Genomic DNA, 21429 nt, shown 5'->3' on the forward strand with positions numbered 1-21429 from the left:
GGGGAGGGCGGAGAGGAGACGGGGCTGGCGGCGGAGCCGGTGTTTTTCAGTGAAGTACGACGAAAGTAGGTGAAAGCAACCGGAAAGGTTTTCTAGCTTGTTTCTTCCTTCCCCCCCTGTCACCTGCTTCCCTCCCCTGGCACATGTGTAAGAGCACACACGTGCTCATGAATTAAAGAGAAGTTTAAAGCGTCTGGTTTGCTTTTTGTGCATTTGAGGGTTGTGAAAGTTGCTATGGCCTGAGCCGTAAGGAGGGGGCACTGCTGAATACAGAGTGGTGGGCCGAGTCAGTCCTTCCAAACCTGTGATCTGGAAGGTGCGGAGTATCCCTTGGTGAAGCCTGTGCAGGGGAGGAAGGAGTGCTTTGTGAGGAGGCATCTGCATGGTATGGTGGTTAGTGGTATGTCAGGGAGTTGTTCGGAGTCACAATTCATTAACATCTAAATTAGATTAACGTATTACATTCATTATTTACAGGCAAAGGAGAGTAATGACAGTAAATGGTGAATTAGCAGCTTTGCTCCAATGTAAATATCTGTTGGAATAAGAGCACACGCTGATTCTGATAACATGTTGGTAGAAAGTCAGCTCCATTGATCATCAGGGAAGGAAGGAGACCTGAGGCCATGTCTTAGTGAAACCACTTTTACCTTTTACAGCGCAACGTTCAAAAGCGGATCAAATTTGTGGGACATGGCACAAGGAAATAATTATGGGCAAAGCAGCAACGGGGTGGCTGATGAATCCCCAAACATGCTGGTGTACAGAAAGGTAAGCCTTTGTGTTTTTCAAAAGCTGAAGAAGGGACTTCAGGAAATGGTGAAGTCCTGGACTCTTTTGCCTAGCAAGTGAGGCCATTAGTTTTGCTGTTTCTCTCCAATTTCATGAATAGATGCTGCTGCTGTGCTTTGTGTTGAATGGAGCAGTCTGATTTCAGAATATGCTCACCTGCCACTAATTTGGAATGTTTTGTGTCTGTTGACATTTGTGCTGCCTAATGCAGTTTAAATGGCATGTGCAAAGTAGATCTATATCCCAGGTACTACTAGTGACTCCTGTTTTGGGAAATGACTGGATCTGTTGTTTTAAATGGTAAAATACACACACGTGTCAACTTTACATCATGTTCAGAAACAGTTGGTGTTCGATTTGAAATACTTGATGTATTTCATTCACTTTATGCATTGATACATATGCTATGTGATGGTGGTGATGTGCCAGACTGGAACATGTTTTGAGTTCAAGTGTTCACTTGTAAAATCTATTTGTAAAATGAATTAGTATATTTTAAAGCTAAATATTAACTGTATAATACATTATTTTGTATTACTGTCTCTGGGCAAAGATTTTCAGAGTGCATGGAAGTCAGAACCATTAACTTATTTCATAGGAGAGGAAAAACTGATTAAAGATATTACTTATCTGCAATCGCCACAACTTAAAAAAACCAAACACATACACTCCAGGGATTCTCTCTGGGAAGGATTTCTAATGTAGTTATTCTAATAGCATCAATACACAAATTTCCAGACATTGAACTCCAGTAGTGGGGCTTATTTAGCCTCTGTGCTTTCATTTAAGTGACAGTAAATGCTTGGGGATTTTGAGAGGCGTTTATACATTTATTTTTTTATACAGCCTTAATTGCATTTATCAAACAAGAATAACAAAATAAATTCTAATAATAATGGAGAAAAATGACTTTGTATTTCAGTTTGTGACAGCATAATTATGCAACTACTTGTTTATTCCTAGAACACAGTGCTTACTAACTTCTTTGTGGTTGTTTTTATCAGGTGGAAAATAAAAAATTTTTTTAATTTATTAGAGGCATTGAATTTTCTTTTTGCAAGTTAACTGTAATAGAAAGCATCTGATATATACTCAGTTTAGTTTGAGGTGAACTGAGGTATCGTCGGTAACTGTAAGTGTTCTTTTCCCAGAAATTAAAAAATTTCTCAAATGTCTCAAATTGAAGTCTGATGCATGCTTTTTTTTCCCTTCCTATTTTGAAAAATTAGACTCTTTTTACATAAGTGAATGAATTTATGAACTTAACCTTAGTTATCCATCTATGTAAGAATGCACATCTAGAAAAATACGGGGTTACCTTGCCATTAACACCACAAGTGTGATTCAGAATGCAATTGTATGCATAAATTTATATGTGAAAATATGCTGCATATATTAAAAGCAATATACCAAAGCTTATATTGTTCTTTATAGGCTTTTGATCTTTCTAAACAGAATCTTTGCACATTTGTCATGTACTTCCATGCTGAGAAAGAAGTCTTTCCTTAGCTTATTTAGTACATGGAGGGGGAACACAGAGAAGCTGTTTCTCTTCTCCTGTCGTGACTTTGTCTGAGGAACTGGTCAAGCTTGTAACCCATTATATTTAGTGTGACCTCATGCCAAAATTTAACACTGCCCCTGAGCAGCCTGAAGATTGAAATGGAACTGCCGAGGCAAGTGACGAGAATCCTGGTGATGCAGGGTCTGAAAATGAGGTGCGGGGATAGGACACAAAACCTCAGGTATATGCTCAGCAAATCAAAGCATCGAACACCTCTTCAGTTCTCTGTAAATCAGTGCTAAAAGGGATGATACCAGTTTGTGTCTTCCAGTGTAGCAGTGGTCCTTCCCTTGTCGCTAAAGTGCAAACGATGCATTGAGCATTAAACTTCTGAAGAATGCTGACCTTCTACAGCATTACCTGCCATATTTATTTTTGTACATGTCAACTTGTTTTTGTAGCATGGTGAATCAAAAGATCATTTAAGACTGTGCATACTGGTGTTAGAGTACAGAGAGAAAACTAAGTAGTCCTTCCTTTGGCAGTATTCAAGGAACAGGCAACAAAATAACAGATAACTTTTTAAAAAGTCACCTGCCTTTTTCTTCAGTATGATATTGCTGTAATCAAATGTGTTATAAATTCTGTGCCAGGAACTTAAGAGGAAGATAGTTAGGTGGAAGTCATTTAACTTCAGAGTATATCATCGCTGAAAATAATTCTTTAATAGCAACAACTAAATCATAGGATTCCTTGTAATACATTTGAAAACACAGTACTTCTCTGTCTGTCATTGTGTTGGAAATGAAAGCACTGTGCAGAGTGAACAAAGAACTAGATCTGCCAGCTTCATGAAGGACTTTTTTTTTTTTGGCCAAGTGGAAAATTATTAATAGTTGCTAGAAAAAAATGTAAATGGGCTATTGGCTGTGTTCAGAAGGAATATTTTGAATAACATTGCTGAAATCCACAAATGCAGAAATGCTTTCTTCCAGTAGTTTATACAACATCAACACAAGAAATAGCACACACTTTGTGATATGTGTACCTGCAAGGAATAGATGGGACATCTCTTACTACTTGTGTTAACGAAGAACTAAAATTTGGCCATGCTGAGCGAAGACCATTACTTTGGATATAAACCACAATTTTGTAATCTGTTAATTCTGCTAGTCTGTCTAACTTTAAGACACAATCTGAACTAAGTATGTTCTAAACTATATGGAGTTACAGCTTGGGGTTTCTTGAATCCTGATTCTGTCAGGAGCATTTTACAGAAAATTCTGTACAGAATGAAGTTCTGGTGTTTACAAATTCAGTATTTAAGGTTTGAATCATTATAGAATCATTATTGTACTTTAAGTAAATTTCAAACTCTTGACAAAAAAGTCTGGTTTTTTACTTTTTTAAAAGTATTTGGTTTGTGATGTTACTTTTTAAAAGTGTTGAAGAAAGATGGATTATCAAATTGTAATATAGAGCATAGATAGCCTGTTATTCTCATAGTAACTTGTATTCAAAGTCAAAGAAGGGTTTCATTGCATTTGGCTTTCAGATATGAAATAGTTTTTTAAAATCAGCATAGGATAATTAAATATTCAATGCATACATAACTAAGAATCTCTTATTTGAATATGTGATGGAAAAGACAGCAGCACAGATAAATAGTTCCTTATATCATTTTTACAGTGCCTTTTAAGATGCTTCTGTCAGAGTTTTTATGCCTTGGGGAATACTTTTTAGTTTAATAGAATGTCAGCTGCATTATTCTTTTTGGCTATCAGCGTAATTATAAAGTAATGACATGTGACATGTCATTGGTACTGACATACCTTAGAAAAAGTCCTGAATTTTTCTGCTAGCAGCCTGAGGCAAACATGAAAAATGTAAACCCCCTGCTTTTACTTCCTCTCTAACAGAGTCCATTCCAGTCAGCAATTAAAAGAGATAAGAGACTAGAATCCATAGTATTTTAACATCACAAGTTGCTCATCATCTTGGATTTCAGCAACACTAACTTACTGCTGCAAGCCAGGTCTTAAAGAAGAAACTTGAGAGGTAATATAAGGCCCATATTGTGCAGCTTTTCTAAGTTTTGGAGCCTGATCTGCCTTTTTTTTCATCTCATGCATGGCACCAATAATTAAAAGAATAAGAGTTGTTTTTGAGGAACTTCCATTTTAGACCTACTGCTGATCCTGCTAAAAGTTTATCTTTCTGGTCTGTGCTTTGCTTACATTTTTAGTCAAACATATGCTGCAAGGATTAAGAGTTGTAATTTGTAAGTTTAATGGTTGTTCTATTGCTGTCTGAACTAGCTTCATTTGAGAGATGATAGCTTTATTTTGTAGCAATAAGATTAGCCTTGTCTGAATAGTAATATTCTTGTGACTGGGACTTTGATTCTCTACCTTCCTTACTGCCCCAAGCATTAAAATAGCTTTTGCCAAAGCTGATGAGAATGACTAACAGTTGGGGCTTTCAATGTTGTAATGAAGGTAATGAGGTGTTTATTCTGTTCCTGTGACAATTGTTGAAAGTCATGTATATCGGTACTCACGTATAGCAAGGGCTGAATTTGTAATCTCAAGCTACTTCTTAGTTTACCGTGATCTGATATTCTTCATAGAAACTATGCCTCCAAAGTGTGATACTTAGCAAATGTTGTTGTAAAGGAGCAATAGCCATGCAGTGACAACATTTGAGGAAATAGTGACCATGATCTTCTAATAACCATTCTCCTCTCCTCTGCTTGTACCAGAGATGACTTCCAGCATAGTGTGCAGATAATACTGTGTTCTCATGCGGCTTTTATCAACTGCTCCCTTAAAAAAGATTGTTGGAAGAAAATGATATCGCAGATAACTGTATTCTTAGAGCCTGTGAGACTAAGGAAGGACATGGTAGGTGGGATTTTTCGAAGTGCTGTCACTCACTTTGATAAGGGAAGAATTAGTCTGATACTATGCATTTCTGAATATATCATCACAACCTATGGAGGCATCTTTCTCCCAGTGTAAACTACCGAGTTTGTTACTACATTGCAAATGCCAGGGTACTCTAAGGTACTAGAGATAAGTGGGATTTTTTGTGTTTTTGTGTGGTGTTTTTTTTTTTAATTAAATTACAGTATACCTCTTCATTATGTAGTTTCTTCTTCTGAGAAGAGGAGTGGTACTGTTAGAGGTCTTGGATGCTGGTCTTTGTTATGGCAAAAGGTCCACATTTGTGAACCTCAGGAATTCCACCTGTAGGAAAAACAGAATTTACCTCTCTATCCAGTATGAATGTTTTTAGGATGTTGTCATAGTTCCAGAGTAGTTGGTTGATAGTGAAGTAAGCTATTACGCAGGTAGTATTTAGAGGGCAGGAACTTAATGCTGAAGGACAGAATGGGTGCTAGATGCTGTGGAGTGCCTTTTATGTGGTGAGACTGCATGTTTCCCTGTACTCTCTCACCCTCATGTTTTGCATTTACCCCTTGCGCAGTGATTCGCTTTGATGCTGTATCCTTTCCTGGAATTGTTATTGGTAGTACTAGGTATAGTATGTATGTTTTGGCATCATTTGTGATAAGAACAGTATAAAAGATTTGATTGTCTTCACAACTATACTGAACCACTGAAACTGTCAAGGAAACCTGATTAAAAATATGTCTATCTGAGTCTACAGGTGGCTAGATCTGTGAGAGGGGCACCTGCCCTGTATATTTGCTTTGGTGATTCCTGCTGTGTGTAGAAATGTATCAAGTGATATTGCAGTGAGAGGTTTACTGCTGCTTACTGTTCTGAGCTTAATGTGCTCAGATCACTGGCTTTACTGTCAAATGCAAAAACCCCACAGAATTCTGTGCCACCATGTTACCTTTCTCCGTCCCACATGTGCTGTTTGAAAACTGTATGTGCCTGTTTTGATTGTGCATTGTCATTTTCAGTTTCTCTGCTTCTTTTTTCAGTCTACATTTGTAGCTATGGAAACAATGATGCTATTGATAGTGACGTGTAATACGGAGTCAGAAATTGTTTGTTTCGGAGTTTCGAGTTTTGTTTTCTTCAGACTTAAAACATTCTTTGTGGACTGCAGGAATTTTTATAGTAACATCTATCATATGATAACATTTGACAGATTCCCACCAAAGCTGATATGAACTATAATGAGGCCACGTTAAAATACTTGCATGTAAATGCAACTTGTTAAAATGTGGCTATTTCCCCAATTCAGGAATCACAAACCAATTGAAGCATAGTTCTAATTTTCAGTATAGGAAGCACTACACCAGCTTCTCCAAATCAGTCTGTAAAAGCTGCTAAAAGAGAAGAAATTGGGCTTATGAAGTCTACTTACAAATGTAAATCCCAGGTCAAGCCTAGAAAGAACAGAATAAAGTCACCAGCAGAATATGTTTAATTGTTTTTTGCATGCTATAAGTTTTCAGACAAAGTGTTGGGGAAAGGTAAAGACTGCAGACACATAATAATAGAGTGTGAACAATAGCTGGTTTTCAACTATATATCTAAAAAAATAAAGCTTTTACAAAAGAGATGCATATAATTATTCTCTGTGTTACAGATGGGTAAACTGAGGCATGCCAGTGACATGTCAGAGCAGTGGAAAAGCTAAAAATCCATTTTTTGGTAAAACAGAGAAAACTATTTTCTACAGAAGAGGGAAACATTAGGGCTGAGCTTGCAAAATACTACGCAGAATGGCTTCTGTTATTTCTTTTTTTTTTTTTCTTTAATGGAAACAGGTTGCAGTAGTGGGGGAAGACATTGGAAATGCAGGAGGATACCTTTTGTTGACTTTGATCAATGCAAGAAAAGTCTGGATATTAATAGTGGTAATATGAACCTTACAAAAATGAATAAGGGAAGAAAACTTTGAGAGTGGGATTAGTAGGAGAAGGAGATTGACCACTTTACAAAAACATCTTCAAATGAAACTTTGAGACGATGGTGCAGTGAAGACAAAGTACATGTACAATTTTCCATGGCAAAGGGATCAGCTGAGAATTTTGATTTTCAGTCTATAAAAGAAAGTTGGAAGTAAAAAGGTTGAGTTAGTTATTAAAGTACATGTTGGTTGTAAGAGTAACTGGAATAGATATAGCAGGGATGAGGTTGGCTGGGAACACACAGGGGACATTAGTTCTTGGAGCTGAACTGTCTGAGAAGCAGAGTTGGGAACTGTAGCTTCACCTGGAGAGTGAGAACTGCCTGGGGTTAGTGCAGGCAAGCAGGCTGGCCAAGAAAGGAAGCTGTAGGAACAGGTATAGGAGCATCTCATAAAGCCATTGTAACTGTCAGTAAAGCTTTTACTAGGTGACATACAGACATCTTAATTGACAGGGATGGGAGCATGGCATTTGGATTATTTAGCCTCCTAAAATTTGGGGTCTGTTTTGTGCTCGTGTGTGTATATCTATGTTTGAAAGCTTCCTTTGTCAGATGCTGCTATGGATCTCTCTCAATTTGTTTGTAATGCTCTGTGTAGCTCTGAGAAGACAGCTTTATGGGCTGAGTTTCAGAGAAGCTGTTTTTTCTGTGAAGGTGATCAGGGCATCAAAAGCCAGAGACATCACTCTTGCATTTTCTTACTGTTGTTACCTGCTCTTCCTTCAAATATACTTCTGGCTAAAATTTTATTGCTGATTAATAGGGACCGGAGAGATGACACCGTAATGTATGTTTTATCCATATTTTTCCAATGAAGATACCTATTTTTCAAGATTTTTATAATTGTGCTACTTATACTCAATTGAGGACATCTTTGATAGCCATTAAATGAAATTTGAAGTGTATTAGATCCACAGTGTCATTCAAATGAGAAGTCCTTTTGGGGAAGTCTCTAAGATGTGCGGGTTTAATTCTGAAAAACCTTAAGCAAGAGCCGAATAGACCCCGAGGACCATCCGGATTGATGATTTCACTGTGATGGATAATTTCTTTCTCTCGGCATTCTTGTACCGTTTTTACCGAAACGGGGCAAAATGGGAATTTTGAAGCTGTATTAACTCTTCTGCATCGCTTCTGCTGGAGTTATGTGTTTGCTTTCTTCTTCCTTTGACCTGTGTGGAATCCTGTTTGACTAACACAGTGCGAAGTTCTAGGGTGGACGGATTGTGCCACAGAGGAAGAGATAGTAAACACAGAGGATCTCTTCACAATGCAGTTCAGATGTACAAGGATTATCTAGCTGAAAGTGAAGATTGCTCCCTATAACACCAAAGGATTTTTTTTTTCTGTTCCAGTCATTCTTGATGGTGTAGATGGTTGTATAATGTGAATGTACGTGTATGTACATGCATATGCACTTACAGTATTTCAGTAGTCTAATGTAGCAAACGGATTGGCAGTTATAAATATCCCCTCAGCAGTGCAGTCTTGCTGCTGTGGGACAAGCAGTGATAGTGGGATGGGTCTGCTTTCATGGTAGAGTCTGTGGGGTCAGGACTCTTACTGGCATGCCGCCTTTGTGGCCATTATGCTTTTGTGACCGTTCTTCGTTGGTGATTAAATAGCAATCCACAGTAAAAAAAAAAAGAAAATATATGTACAGCCCCCATAGAGTTTATTTTGGAAGGAATATTATGCCAGCCAGGCCCACTTTTATTGTAATCTGATTATTGATTCATAATTGATCATAATTGAATAAACAAGAACAAAAGGTTGTATTAGAGGGCATTTAAATATCTAATAGTTTTTCACAATATCTCATGTATATGATGTAACACTATTGTACTTTGTCTTCCACGTTGTAAAAATGAAGTGCACTGAAGTATTTAGAATAGCTGTTATCTAGAAGCACCCTAAATTCTGGTGGAAAACCACGGTTTTTCTGATCTACTTTTGTATCAGGATGAATAAGCAGTTTACTGAATGCCTTTTGAAAGAAAGATTTTAATGCTTCTTAACACCTACACTTCTCTGAACTACAGACTATAAGAGTCTGTATTAATCTTCTGTGAGCTAGATTCTGCCTTCAGATGTAGATTCATGGCATCTCTTGATGTCAGCAGGAGCCATATGGAATCAATATCAACAAGAAGAATGACAAAGCTTAATAATAAACCCTCAAAATTACACAAACTTGAGCCACGTATTTTATGATAAGAGTTCTCTTTATGTTGTGCACTTTTTTCTGTATGGAGGAGAAAATATAGAATATTTCATGGCTGTACCACAAAACCCCTGACATTGGCACGTTTAGTGCTGCAGGCATATAAGCGTGATCTGAAAAAGTAGTTCAAAATTGTAAAACAGGATGGCTTCTTAGTAGCAAATGGAAAACTTAGTGTATGAATAATGCTAACATACAGGTCTATACTAAGATTTCTGTATGGCTTGAGTAGTTTATTTTAGCTGTGTCATCTGTAAAACAGGTGGTCTGCAGTATAATTATACTCATCTTAGTGAAATTCTGTGAAGATCAACTGTTTACTTTGTACAGAGTACCTTAAATTTATCAAAGTACTACTTTAGATGGTAAAGTACTACGGTCATAGGAATGCAATTTTAGACAATTAGAATACTATAAACAACAAGAGTTCTACCCAGCTGCTCACAGTATTACTAGCTTTCAAATGTCTCAGGTTTTTTTAAGAGTTACTAAGCAACGACAAATCTCATTCAAGTCACTAGGAGCTAAAGGTTTTTCGTACCTCTTCATAAATCATGTCTATTACTCTGTGGAATCATCACATTACCTGAATGAAATATTTAGATTCTGGCTCCTGTGGTCTGGAGGGAACACCAGTGTCCATCAGTGTAGAAGAGCCATACTAATGCCCGGTAAAGTTAATGCATTGGTTTGGTTTCCAAGAGAGAGGAGAAGTACCTTTGGCTTGTTTAAAACAGGGATAAATGATATAGTGTTTTATCTGTGCTCATTTCTTAAAAACCTGTAGTACGAGAATAGCATCTCTGCTATAGGAAAATCTTTTCAAAGTTTAAACAACTGTTCTGTTCTACAGGCAGTTGTGACCTGAAGCATTTAGGTTCATTTATACTGGAAAAAAATAGTTCTGACCTTGCTTTCTCTTTACTATCAACTCTGCTTCTATAGCATTGCTTTTGGACGTTGAAGTTCATGTTTGGCTGTTTACTAAACACATTGTCTTGTTCTTATATGGAGGTAGTGTTTGTATCTTGTTTTGAGGTACATTCAGAAGAAAAGTGTGTGAACATGTTCTGTTTATTATTTATCTGTGTTGATGGATCTGTAGCTGTCATGCCAGTAACCTTTTAACAGAAACTTTGGTACATAGCTGGTCAGGCAGGCCATAGCCAATGCTATTGTCTTTCAGATTCTTTTGGTTTACGTTTCTTTCCATTTAAAAATTGAGGCCTAACTTTGATTTCAGGACACTGGACCTGACAATCCTTTCTAGAACTGTATTCCAACGTTTAGGAGCTCTCACTTTAAAATATGGAAAATAAGATATATTGTACAGGTATAAGCATGTAAACATGGATTGCCTCTGAAGGTTCTACCTTTCCTTCCAACTCACTGATGTCTGTTATCTAAATGAAGACAAACAGAGATGCTGAGGTATCAGTTTATGTTGTCTGGAAGGGTGTTAGCACAGGACTTTTACTGCCATCCTTTTTTTTTTTTTTTTTCCTTCCTTCCTTTTTTCCCAAAATGTATTGAAGAACTACACTTCTTTCTTCCCCATGAAACACGAATTCTACCCTTTGGTCCTGTGAAATAGTTTCTTTAAGTTGGTAATTTTATAGAGTTTATTCTTGGTCACTCCCGGCAATATTAAAGGACACGGAGTAGGTTCAAGGACAAAACGCTGCATGTGAGGCACTGAAAGACAAATACTTAGCATCATATCATTCTGTCACTTGCAATATGTTTGTCTTCGTGTGAGCCATAGCACCCATGCTCTGTCTTACAGGCCTTTTCCAACCTTAGTGATTCTGTGATTCTGTCTGGTGAATACGGCAAGGTAAGCAGGGTTGAACGAGAGCACCAGGATTGTGCGGGTGCCTCTGGAAAGGGTGCTGGAGATGCACTAAGTGGTGCTCTCCCCCACGGGTAGTGAACAAACATCCCCCAGGGATGCTGAGAGGGATTCTCTTGAGGAAGGAATGAATGCTGGTCTCGTAAACAGTGTCTTCCATGCTAGATGTTGATGTTGGTGTCCTGGTCAAATTGTTGATCAAGTCTTTTGACGGTGGTTTTAATTTATTGATGCTCGTTCTGCAGTTTCCAGGGTGGGAAGCCTCTACTGTCATCATGTGTTCATCAGCCAGCCTAAACACTGCTGTTTGTTGCCTGCACTCGTGTTACACAAAGGAGGCTGCTGGGCTTAGTGTTCTGTTGGCAAATTGAAAAGATGATTTCTATGCATAAAATTTACAACGTAAATATAAAAAAAGAGGTGGTGAAGTGATTTGGGGAGGCTAGTCAGCAGAGGCTGAGACTAGGTAATTTCCATTTTTTCCCTCAATGCATGGAATGGTCTTTGCATTACCTTCAGAATAGTATTTGAGGAAGACCAAAATGGAAGTGAAGCTTGCTACAAATTCAGTTGTTCATATGATTTGGTCCAAATGTCAATGTTTTTCTTCTTTGTTATCTTGACAGGCCTTAGCAAGAGGAAATCTGTTTCTGCATGTTCTCACTTTTCTCCCTTATCCCACCCTTTTGACCTTTTCATATAATCCATATAGACATGGTAAATGGACTTTAGCTGAGTAGTCCACATTTGACATGAATACATTAGCATCAATTTAAGTTTTAGCCATATTGTTGGTTACATTTAAATATTTTTGTCTTATTCTTTTTGCAAGCTATCTTTAATGGTACTTACTAGACAGACTACTTGCATGCTTATGTATTAGCCAGTTAGACTTCAGAGTGTTACTAGAAACGTCCAGAGTGCTGTGTTATTGCATTGTTAGCTATCCTTGGGGTGGGTACTTTCTTGAACATTTGAAGCACGTAGTAGATGCAGTTGAGGGGGAAAATGCCCCTCTCAGCTTTTTTTTTTTTTTAAAAAAAGGAAGTTAAGTTCTTTCCTATTTACCTTGTAGAAGTGAAATTGTACTTTATTTATGTGGCCCTAAGTGCAGAGTAACTGGTGTTCTTACTTGGGTTATGAAGGTTAATTCCTTGAAAAGTAGTACCACATGGTTGCTGTGTCAGTGAAATGCTACAGAAGTTCTTACTCAGTGGTGTGCTGGTGGCAGCGTGCTATAGGTGTGAATTCCAGCTTTTTTCCACTGAAGTAGGCTATATTGTAGAAAGAATTAGATGAAACATTATGTTTTGTTTATATTTTCCATTTCCCCTTCAAAGCAAGTAAATGTAATGATGACTTTTGAATGAATTGCCCTTCTCCAAGCTAAATAAGTTTTCATAATTGACATATCAATAGTAACATTAACTATTAATGCAGTGAATTACTTCTGACAAGCAAGAATAAATGAGATAATAGTCATTAGCCAGCGTAACACCTTTTTCCTGAAGGAAGAGATGGATGGTGTCTTGAGGATATAATCTGCATTAGAACACAGTGGAAAAGCAGTGGCAGATAGCATGTTATACTGAAATGCAACAGTAGGCATACTTTTTGCTAATGTTAGGATGATTTGTGATGAATAGTCTGTTACATCACTCTTCTAATCTGTCAGATCTCTGCTGATAGCCTCCCTTTAAGACTGAATGCGATCATGCAGAGGGAGACTTTGACTGTGAGAGAAGGAAGGTTAGGTCTAGGTTGTGCTGCTGAATGGTTTTGAATAAATCACTCCATATCAAGCAAGCTGAAAGGTATACAGGCACTTTGTGCTTGACTCCTTAGGATACAGATAAGTAAGAGGTAGGCATTATTTTAAATAATATGTGAAACAGCATTTATCTTAAACAACCCCTCCCCACTTCTCTGAGTAGTAAGATTGCAACAGCAGAAACTTCATTTGTGCAGTGCTGTAAAAACTGTAAATTCCTCATGGCTGGAGAATTCTTGTAATATTACCAGAATGCGGTTTACTTAAAAGCAAGGAGAGTATCTAAAATCAAGTATTGCATTTAGAAAATTGGGCAGTGGGAACATGGATATGAATCACAGTTCTCCTGTTCTGTTTGACAAAGTGGTAGTAATTTTGTGCCTCTGTTTCCCCTTTGTAATTTGGAGATAATTCAGATGGATTATGAAGATACACTTAGGATAACATTAATTATATTTCTGGACCGTATATAGTATAGTAATGGCAGTATTGCAGTAACAAATATTGCCTTATTTTTCCAATACACCTTTTTTCCAGTTGTTTTTCACAATTCCACTGTGATTCATTACAGATCTAACCTTTGACTTTCTGACTAACAGATTTTGTATCCCTTTTGAGTGAGGTTTCTTCAGTCTGGAGAACTTTGTCTGACTCCCAGTGGAGTGTTAAGTGGAGATACAGTGCCTAAATCTCTACATGATGTGCTGATACTGATACTATCTAGAGTCATTGCTTCTGTTTCTTTACCTGCTTCGAATTCTTCAGTGAGTCATGCATGACAGAGGGAAAGGAGATGTACATGACCTACAGTACAGGCCCATCTGTGAAGCCCAGATGGCATCTGTAACAATTTTTCCAATGATTTAGTTATTTTCCCTTCCATTTCCTGTGAATTGTCTAGGAGAAACTCATGTGCTGAAACAAGCAAGAATAATAGAAGTGCTGACTTTTATTGGCGGAATGTCATTTTGTGCTTTCTAACCACGGCAGCCTAATCTCACTTCTGTAATGCCTATAAATGCTATGTTCGAAATAATATGTAATTCCATGGAATCCAAACATAGGGGTTTTTTTGTGCCACTAAAAGAGCAGAGGATATCTGTAACTAAAGTGGTGTGTGGGAGCCATGTTTGTGAGATTTTGCTTTCCAGCAATTTAAAACTAGTCAGAACACTGAATAAGTATTGTGGCAAGTGTGACTAAAGGGACATTAATCCACACTATATTTTCCCCAAGCTCTAATTTTTGTAAACAGATATTGTAATTGTACCTCTCAGCAATATATCCTAACATTCGCTATGCTGAAGTAGAAAATCTAGTCTTTCAATCTGCATTCATATGGATAGTGTGAGTTTAATATGAATAGCGATGATTTGAATGAACCTATGCAGCTTCATACACAGTATTCCTGTGAAACATGAGTAGACCTGTAAAACAACTGGCTTATTTGTTTCTTTTGCTTGGCAGTCATGTGTTTTGCTTTTTATTTTTTCGGTTTTTTTTAATAAGGCTGATATTATTGGTATCTGTGCCATGACCAGCAGGTTGTAATTCACCAAACTGTGTGTGTGCATGTGTACGCATGTCTGCAGCAGGTATTCTAGCTATGACTAAGTTTTGCCACCCAGCTTAAACAGTTTCTTGCTTTATCAGTGTGGTCCTCTCTTTTATTATTACTTCTTACATCCATACACAGAAGTGTTTTGCCTTTGAGCAAGGGGAGAGAATCATGTAGAGGAAAGACTATGCTCTTTAAAAGTACATGTTCTCTATAAAACTGCATCAGCAGGTTTGGGCATTTAATAACCATTATTACTTAGCTAGGACATTTTTTCATGTCATATTTTGTTGAAGAGATTCAAATAGATTCAAATTTCTGACAAGTATTACTTTTGAACTAGCAACTCCCATGTGTCACCTCTTAAAAATGTACAGCATTTCTTTTTGGAACTCTGTCTTCATTTACCTCTTCTACTAACACAACTGTGTGCTCTGGAATGATTAGCTTTGCTAATGATATAAAATATTTCCCACACTTTGGATTAGTGTCTAGTTTCTTTTCCACTTTTCATAATCTTTTATTAAGTAACATTAGAAGCACCTTAGTGTGTCACTTCTAAAATCCATGATACTAAACCAATTTATTTGTCCAAAATATCTCTACCTCTCAGAAGCTTTACCTCTCCGAGTTTTTTCATTTATAAATGGCAACTCTGGAGTCGTAACACTAGAATTGATATCACTTTAAATTGTTTTGTTAGAATATTGCTGTCTGCTAATGAGGTTGAGTTATGGTCCTAGACAGTGCATGATTTTAGTCTGATGCTATGTTGGGGTTTGTGCTGTTTCTGGCTGTGTTCAAGAGAGGCATATGACAAATTACAATTTGAGTCTGACGAAGCTTTTCCTTCTGCAATCACAAAAACTTTTTATAAGCCATCATGCATTTATTTTTGCAACTTTAGTTCAATTTTCACTTCTTCAGTTCAGTATGGAAATCTAATAAAACCTTTTTATTAGCATAATTTGATTGCATTGAAATTTTAGCCAAGTTCCCTGAGGAAGGAACCAAACTAAACACCCCATGCAGTTTATGTGGACTAAAGAAATGCACCTTATATGCAGAGCAAAGATTTTTCTCTTTGCCTAATTAAAGTATTAGCAATCTAATCAGAGTTGTTAGTCATCCAGTTAGAATACACTACACAGATAGACACTCACATCTATAGCAAAAATCAGATAATTAGGGATAATTCCGAATATTAGTATAGTTAAAACTGATATACACAAGCTGTTTAGTATCTGTTTCTTTCTCTGGTTGTTAGGCTCAACTTTTCTGGACTTCTTAGGGTCCTAGGGTCAATAGCACTAAGTTACCTTCTAGAAGGATGGTGAAGGATTACGTCTCATCCTGATAGAAATAGTATGATGTTGATATTGAGTATTTCTCCCTCGTTGCTCTTGGATCTGCTTGAATTTATTGTTTTGTGTTTGCTAACACAGTTGTCTTGCGTGCTCTTTCTTCGTTGCTCCCCAATTTCCATTTTATATCCAAGTTTTACTATATATGGTATGTTTTACCCAGTTCCTAAGGTTGCATTCCTTTACCAGGAGTTTGATGATATATGATTTCTATTTTTAGCCCAGAAGCCCAGGTATCATCCTGTGCCAGTACTGTCAAAAGTCTCTGCTACCATCTCTGCTTGAACTTTTGGGGGCTTCTGTTACAGACCCTTATCTTTCTTCAACAGCCTTTAAGCTTCTTTAACATAAGTCATATTTTATCAGCACATCCTCAACATCCCCTTGTACAAAAACAATGATACATTAGAAAATCTGTGTATCTACAGATACATACAGATATAATGTTTTGGTAATTACTTGCTGATAATTTTGCTGATATGTTACCGAAATTACCTTATAACAGTTTTCAGGGTAAAAGACGAATTAATCTGGTTGTAGATACGAAGGTCTTTATTCAAAGCTTCTCATTTTTGCCTTTTCTAAAGTAATGAGAGAGCCACAAGATTTGTCTTATAAATCTTACATAGACTACAATCTGTGGACCACAACATACCAGTAAAACAGAGGTAAATATAACAGGTCAAAACTGCTGAAGAAGAAATTCTGTCCGTGGCCGTTAGCCAAAAATAGTCACTTGTATGGACTGAGACTGTTGGTGAGTGTAATCTAAGAGGCCCCATTAAAAAACATGACCTTTAGCAAACAAGTGATTATTACCCCTGTCTTCCACTCAAGTCTTATAACTGATGCCTGACTTTGCAGCAGTTTGAACTTTGCAGTCATCTTAAATGAATGCAGGCGAAAGACCTTATTAAATAAAAAGCAGCAGAAGAATGATTTTGGACATAATTTGAACATCCTCTTGGATTAATGACATTTACAGTATTAATCAGAGACCCTGAAAATTACGGTTGTTGATGCCCTGAATATTTGGAGCATCTCAGGTGACAATGTGGATGCTCTTGATTGTGATATACCTGAAAGGCAGTTTATTTGCACTTAACTTTTCATGTGTTTCCAAGTGCAGTCTGTCATCACTGACTATTTTTAAAAATGGCTAAGAATTCCAATTCCATTGTGGGAGTGCAAATATATATATATATTTATTAATCAAGCAATATTGCTGTGAAAGCTACAACTCAGTAAATCAGCTAACAATTGCAAATGATATTTATAGAAGCTCTGTTGAAACCAAATATCTTCTTAACTACTGCAACCAATGACTTCTGTTTGTTACTTTTAGGCAATAGAAATGGAAATTCTAAACAAGAAAAACTCTCTCAGCTTATTTTAATAATAATCTACAAGGGCCTGTTTTGGCTATCCGTATTTTCTCATATCTTGAAGTGCTCACCAGACTTTTCAGTTCAGATGAAGAGTCTTTGATTGTCTGTGTGTCACTAAGAAGACAAGAGAAAATGCTTTTTTATCTCACAGCCTGACAAATTGATTTTTTCTACAGAGTACTGTTGGATCTTACAGCTTAAAAGTGGTGTGGTAATGTCCCAGATCTATTTCCATTCACTGTTCCTCAAATGGAATTTGCAGTTTCTGAATTTTGTCTTTTTTGGAGTCTTTTTGAAAGGAAGGAGACTTTGTTTTTTTAATAAACACAAAGATAAGGAGAATGTTTGAGACATTATTTTATGACTAACTTCAGCCATACTTCTTCAAAGGAGGTGGGTTTGTTTTCTTTCACTTTTGAAGAAGTTTGAATTCCAGTTTTAAAAATGAGTTGCAATATTACACGAAGTTTTGAAATGGTTTCTATTACTTTAGTACATTTTTTTTTTAATGTTTTTATTTTAAAGGTGCTATGTGGGTGATTGAAAAATAAGCTGTACATCCTTGATTCTTCTTTGAAATACATTCTCCAATGTGGTTCTCATCAGTGCAGATGTCCTCAAAAAATGATGTGTTTTTTGCAAGCACTAATCTGGTGGATGAATTGATGGATTTCCATGTGCAGGCTAGAGCATGTCAAACAGCATGAAAAAACTTGATTTGGCAATATTATCATATTATTTTATTATGTGAAATTATCTTGCTGGAGAAGAACATGTTTAGGGAAATAAATTACCAAAAAAGCTTTGGCTTTTATTACGCAGATTTGAGGGATCAAATTGTTATTCTTATTTGCAGTCGCCATAAAGATCTTGACTGTTGTTCTGTTTGGGAGGCTCTTAAGTTTCAAAATTATATTCTTTCTCATATGAATCTGTATAACCATTTGTAATCACCATTTCAATTCTTGGTCATCACAAGCCTTGAAATGTTGTAAATATTACCTGTAGGTACTTGTCAGAACAAGTGTAATTCTGTAAGTGAATGATCACTGTAAATACACAGGCCAGTGTACGCTTGAAAGAGATCTACTATTGAAGAGTATCCCAGTTGCAGAATAAAATAAAAAACTTTATATTTAAATAATGGCAGCTCAAAAGCACAAGATCCTGGTACAGTGATCACGTCTTAAAACTGCTAGAAAATGTTTTGGTGCTATACATATAAGGAGTATTCTGAACTACAGTTAGTAGAAAATAGTAAAACATTCTTCTGACTGCATAGCCATGACTGTCTGAAGTTTGACAAATATGAATAATATTGTATAAGTCAGAGTAAGTTAGATGATCTTTAAAGGTCCCTTCCAATCTAAACCATTGTAGTATTCTGTGAAGACATCTGAAGGTGGTGGGGGTTTTTTTGCTCGGTTTTTGTTGTTGTTGGTTTTGGGTTTTTTTTATTTTGTTTGTTTGATTTTGTTTGTTTGTTTTTTAAAAAAGGCTGGTTCTCGAAGTCTTAGCAGGAGACGAACTTCAGAGTGTTGCAGAGCATTTAAGATGGTAAGGCAGATCCATTCATTAGTAGGACTACATGGCTATGTATATGTAGAACCTTCCTGTAGTTCAATGAAGGCAAACTGTATTTAACTTGTCTTTGATACAACAGCTAGCAGATGCAATTTACCATGCTGCTGAGTTCACTTTTAGCATCATCTGGTTTTATACCTCCTCTTGCACTGCAGAATCTTAGGCTTAGGAGCAAAACACACAGGGCAAGGTTTTCTAGTTGAAGAATGCAGGTCTTAAGCTGGTGGGTATAGCAGCTAAGGGTGTGGATTTGGAGATTAATTTAGTTTCCTTTGGAAATTATTTCAGCACTCAAGGAGGTGGTGAAATTGAGGGCACCAGAGGCAGATTTTTTTGTTTTGGTCTAAGAAAATACAAAGCTGTTCATGACTTCAAGGGGTTTTTTTGTTGTTTTGGTTTTTTTGTTTGTTTGGTTTTTTGGTTTTTTTTGGGGGGGTGGCAGTCTGTTTGTTTGTTTCTCCCTGGAGGGTCCATCATGCAACTGCCTAACTATAATAAAATCTCTTCCTATGTTTTCCAGCTATTAATTGTCTGTGTTTTGTAAACTAGACAATACAAATTTTATTCTGAATCAGTATTTTCAAATTGATTTTTTTAAAAGAATTTTAATAAAATTGTTCTTTATTTATTGGTTATGAAACCAATTTTGTTGATTAGTGATTTTCATTAATGCTGCTTTGCATTTGGCAGCATTTGTTGTTTGATGACTTTCTTGCAGGTGTACTCATTGACATTAAATTAGTGGTTGATACCATTCTAATTTGTCAGTATACTGATCTTAGGCTCTGTTGTATTTGGATTTAACTACCTGCTTTACCACTGATAAGTATCTATTGGCTCACTTGCTTACCTGCACATTACTCTATTGATCTCTCATCTTATCTTGCATCTTGTACTCTTGTATTTGAGTCAATTTATTCCAAGGACACAGAGTACTTTTCAAGTCATTTAAACACACAGCAGGAAGATTATCCAGATGATAGTTTTATCATTGATTTTTATAAAAGTCTGTGAGGTACACAATTAAAATCTAGCTGAAGATAAAGACATACATTTGAAGACATGAGCTTTATATTTAGAGGGACAATAAACAGTTTTTATCCTCTGTTTCTGAAAACATGTCTGGGTAGTTTTCTGGTTGTGGGTTTTTTTGTTTTTTTTTTTTTTTTAAGCAGCAAATAATTCTGAGAATTCTTTTTGGGTACTGTTTTGGGGATATGGGAGAATGGCTAAGTTTTCTAGGTTTGTGGGCTCTTACTGTGTGGTCTATTTTGTGGCATGTCAAAAAGAGGTTAAAACCCAGGCCCTTCTGAAATTAGAAGTCTCTTTATGGTGCTTTACCTTTGCATTCAAATTTCAGAGGGCTTATGTGGAAGATACCCTCAGCCTTTGATTTACTGTATAGTAGTTCTCATGTACTTTTCAGTGTTGTGCAGCTTCATCTGTAGCATTCTCTCACTCATAACATCATTTCTTCAAATGTTTGTTTTTCTGTTTCATGGTAACTTGTCAAACTGATTTACACTTTGTTCACTCATCCAGCCATTATTCAACATGGCAAATCTGAATGATTTCCTCCAAAGCAGCTAAAAAATAATGGAAATGGAGGGCTTTTGATATCTATGTGAGGTAGGGGGTACATTGCTGGAGGACTGTGGTATCATTTTGCAAACTTGGAAAGAGTTCTTCAGCAAACCCGTCTGTATTGCACCAGCGGGCAAGAGGAAGATAAAATGCTTTTTAATTAGATGATTTAATTTGCAGGCCCTAACTTACAACTCCAGTTTTTGTGTACTGAAAATGTTTTGTTAGTAAAAGCTACTGGTAAGTTTCTGGTAAGTGACTAAATTTTTGTCTTCTAATCATCTTCTTGTGAAATGTAAGGCCTGTAAGACCTCTGAGGTCTTAGGGTGTCTTATCATCCAAAGCATAATACTTTTGTTGTTGCCTTATCCTTCTTCCCTGTGCTTCATTTTCCTGCTTTTTTTTCATCTTGCTCTGTCTTGCCATATTCCAAATAGGTAAGCTCTGTTCAGTAAAGAAGCCTTATGTCTGAATTTCTCAGTATGTGAGTGGGGTTCTTCTAAATCAGCTGGTAAACAATAATGTACTCTAAAGCTCTTGGAAATAGCTTTTCATCAGGAGTGTATGCTCTCCTTGCATGCATATGCAGAACTGAGAAACAGGTCACCTTCTTAAAATGTGAAAATGGCTGCAGCCACAAAGTGACTTGATAGGAATGCTGTGAGATGATAGGATGTACAGATGGTTGATTGCAACTGTATCGTTTGAAATGTGCCAATTGACATCAATAAAGTAATACAGGGGTGGAAGATGTTAAAAATTTCCACAGTCCTCTCCACCTGTTTCCTTTTGTTGTTGAAACCTGTTTGGAGACTATTTTGAAGAGGAGAAACAAGAGGAGATGCACTAGAAATAAAGAAAACATTACACTGGAAAGGTTCTTTAGTCTTGAGATGAGAGCCCACATTTATAT

The 21429-nt window shown here is 36.7% G+C and overlaps 1 protein-coding gene across 8 annotated transcripts in view; it reads left to right on the forward strand.

Moving 5' to 3' along the window:
- Positions 1-675: 675 nt before the first annotated feature.
- RGS7 (regulator of G protein signaling 7) overlaps positions 676-21429 on the forward strand; it is a 263160-nt gene continuing 242406 nt past the window's right edge. For 7 of the 8 annotated variants that reach the window (XM_059835868.1, XM_059835869.1, XM_059835870.1 and 4 more), the window contains exon 1: positions 694-771. In XM_059835868.1, the coding sequence (XP_059691851.1) occupies positions 694-771 (78 nt within the window). Of the gene's footprint in view, positions 772-21429 lie in introns of all 8 variants that reach the window. The other variant, XM_059835876.1, reaches the window with a different exon arrangement.

Source organism: Gavia stellata, chromosome 2 (genome assembly GCF_030936135.1).
Source record: "Gavia stellata isolate bGavSte3 chromosome 2, bGavSte3.hap2, whole genome shotgun sequence".
Classification (NCBI taxonomy): domain Eukaryota; kingdom Metazoa; phylum Chordata; class Aves; order Gaviiformes; family Gaviidae; genus Gavia; species Gavia stellata.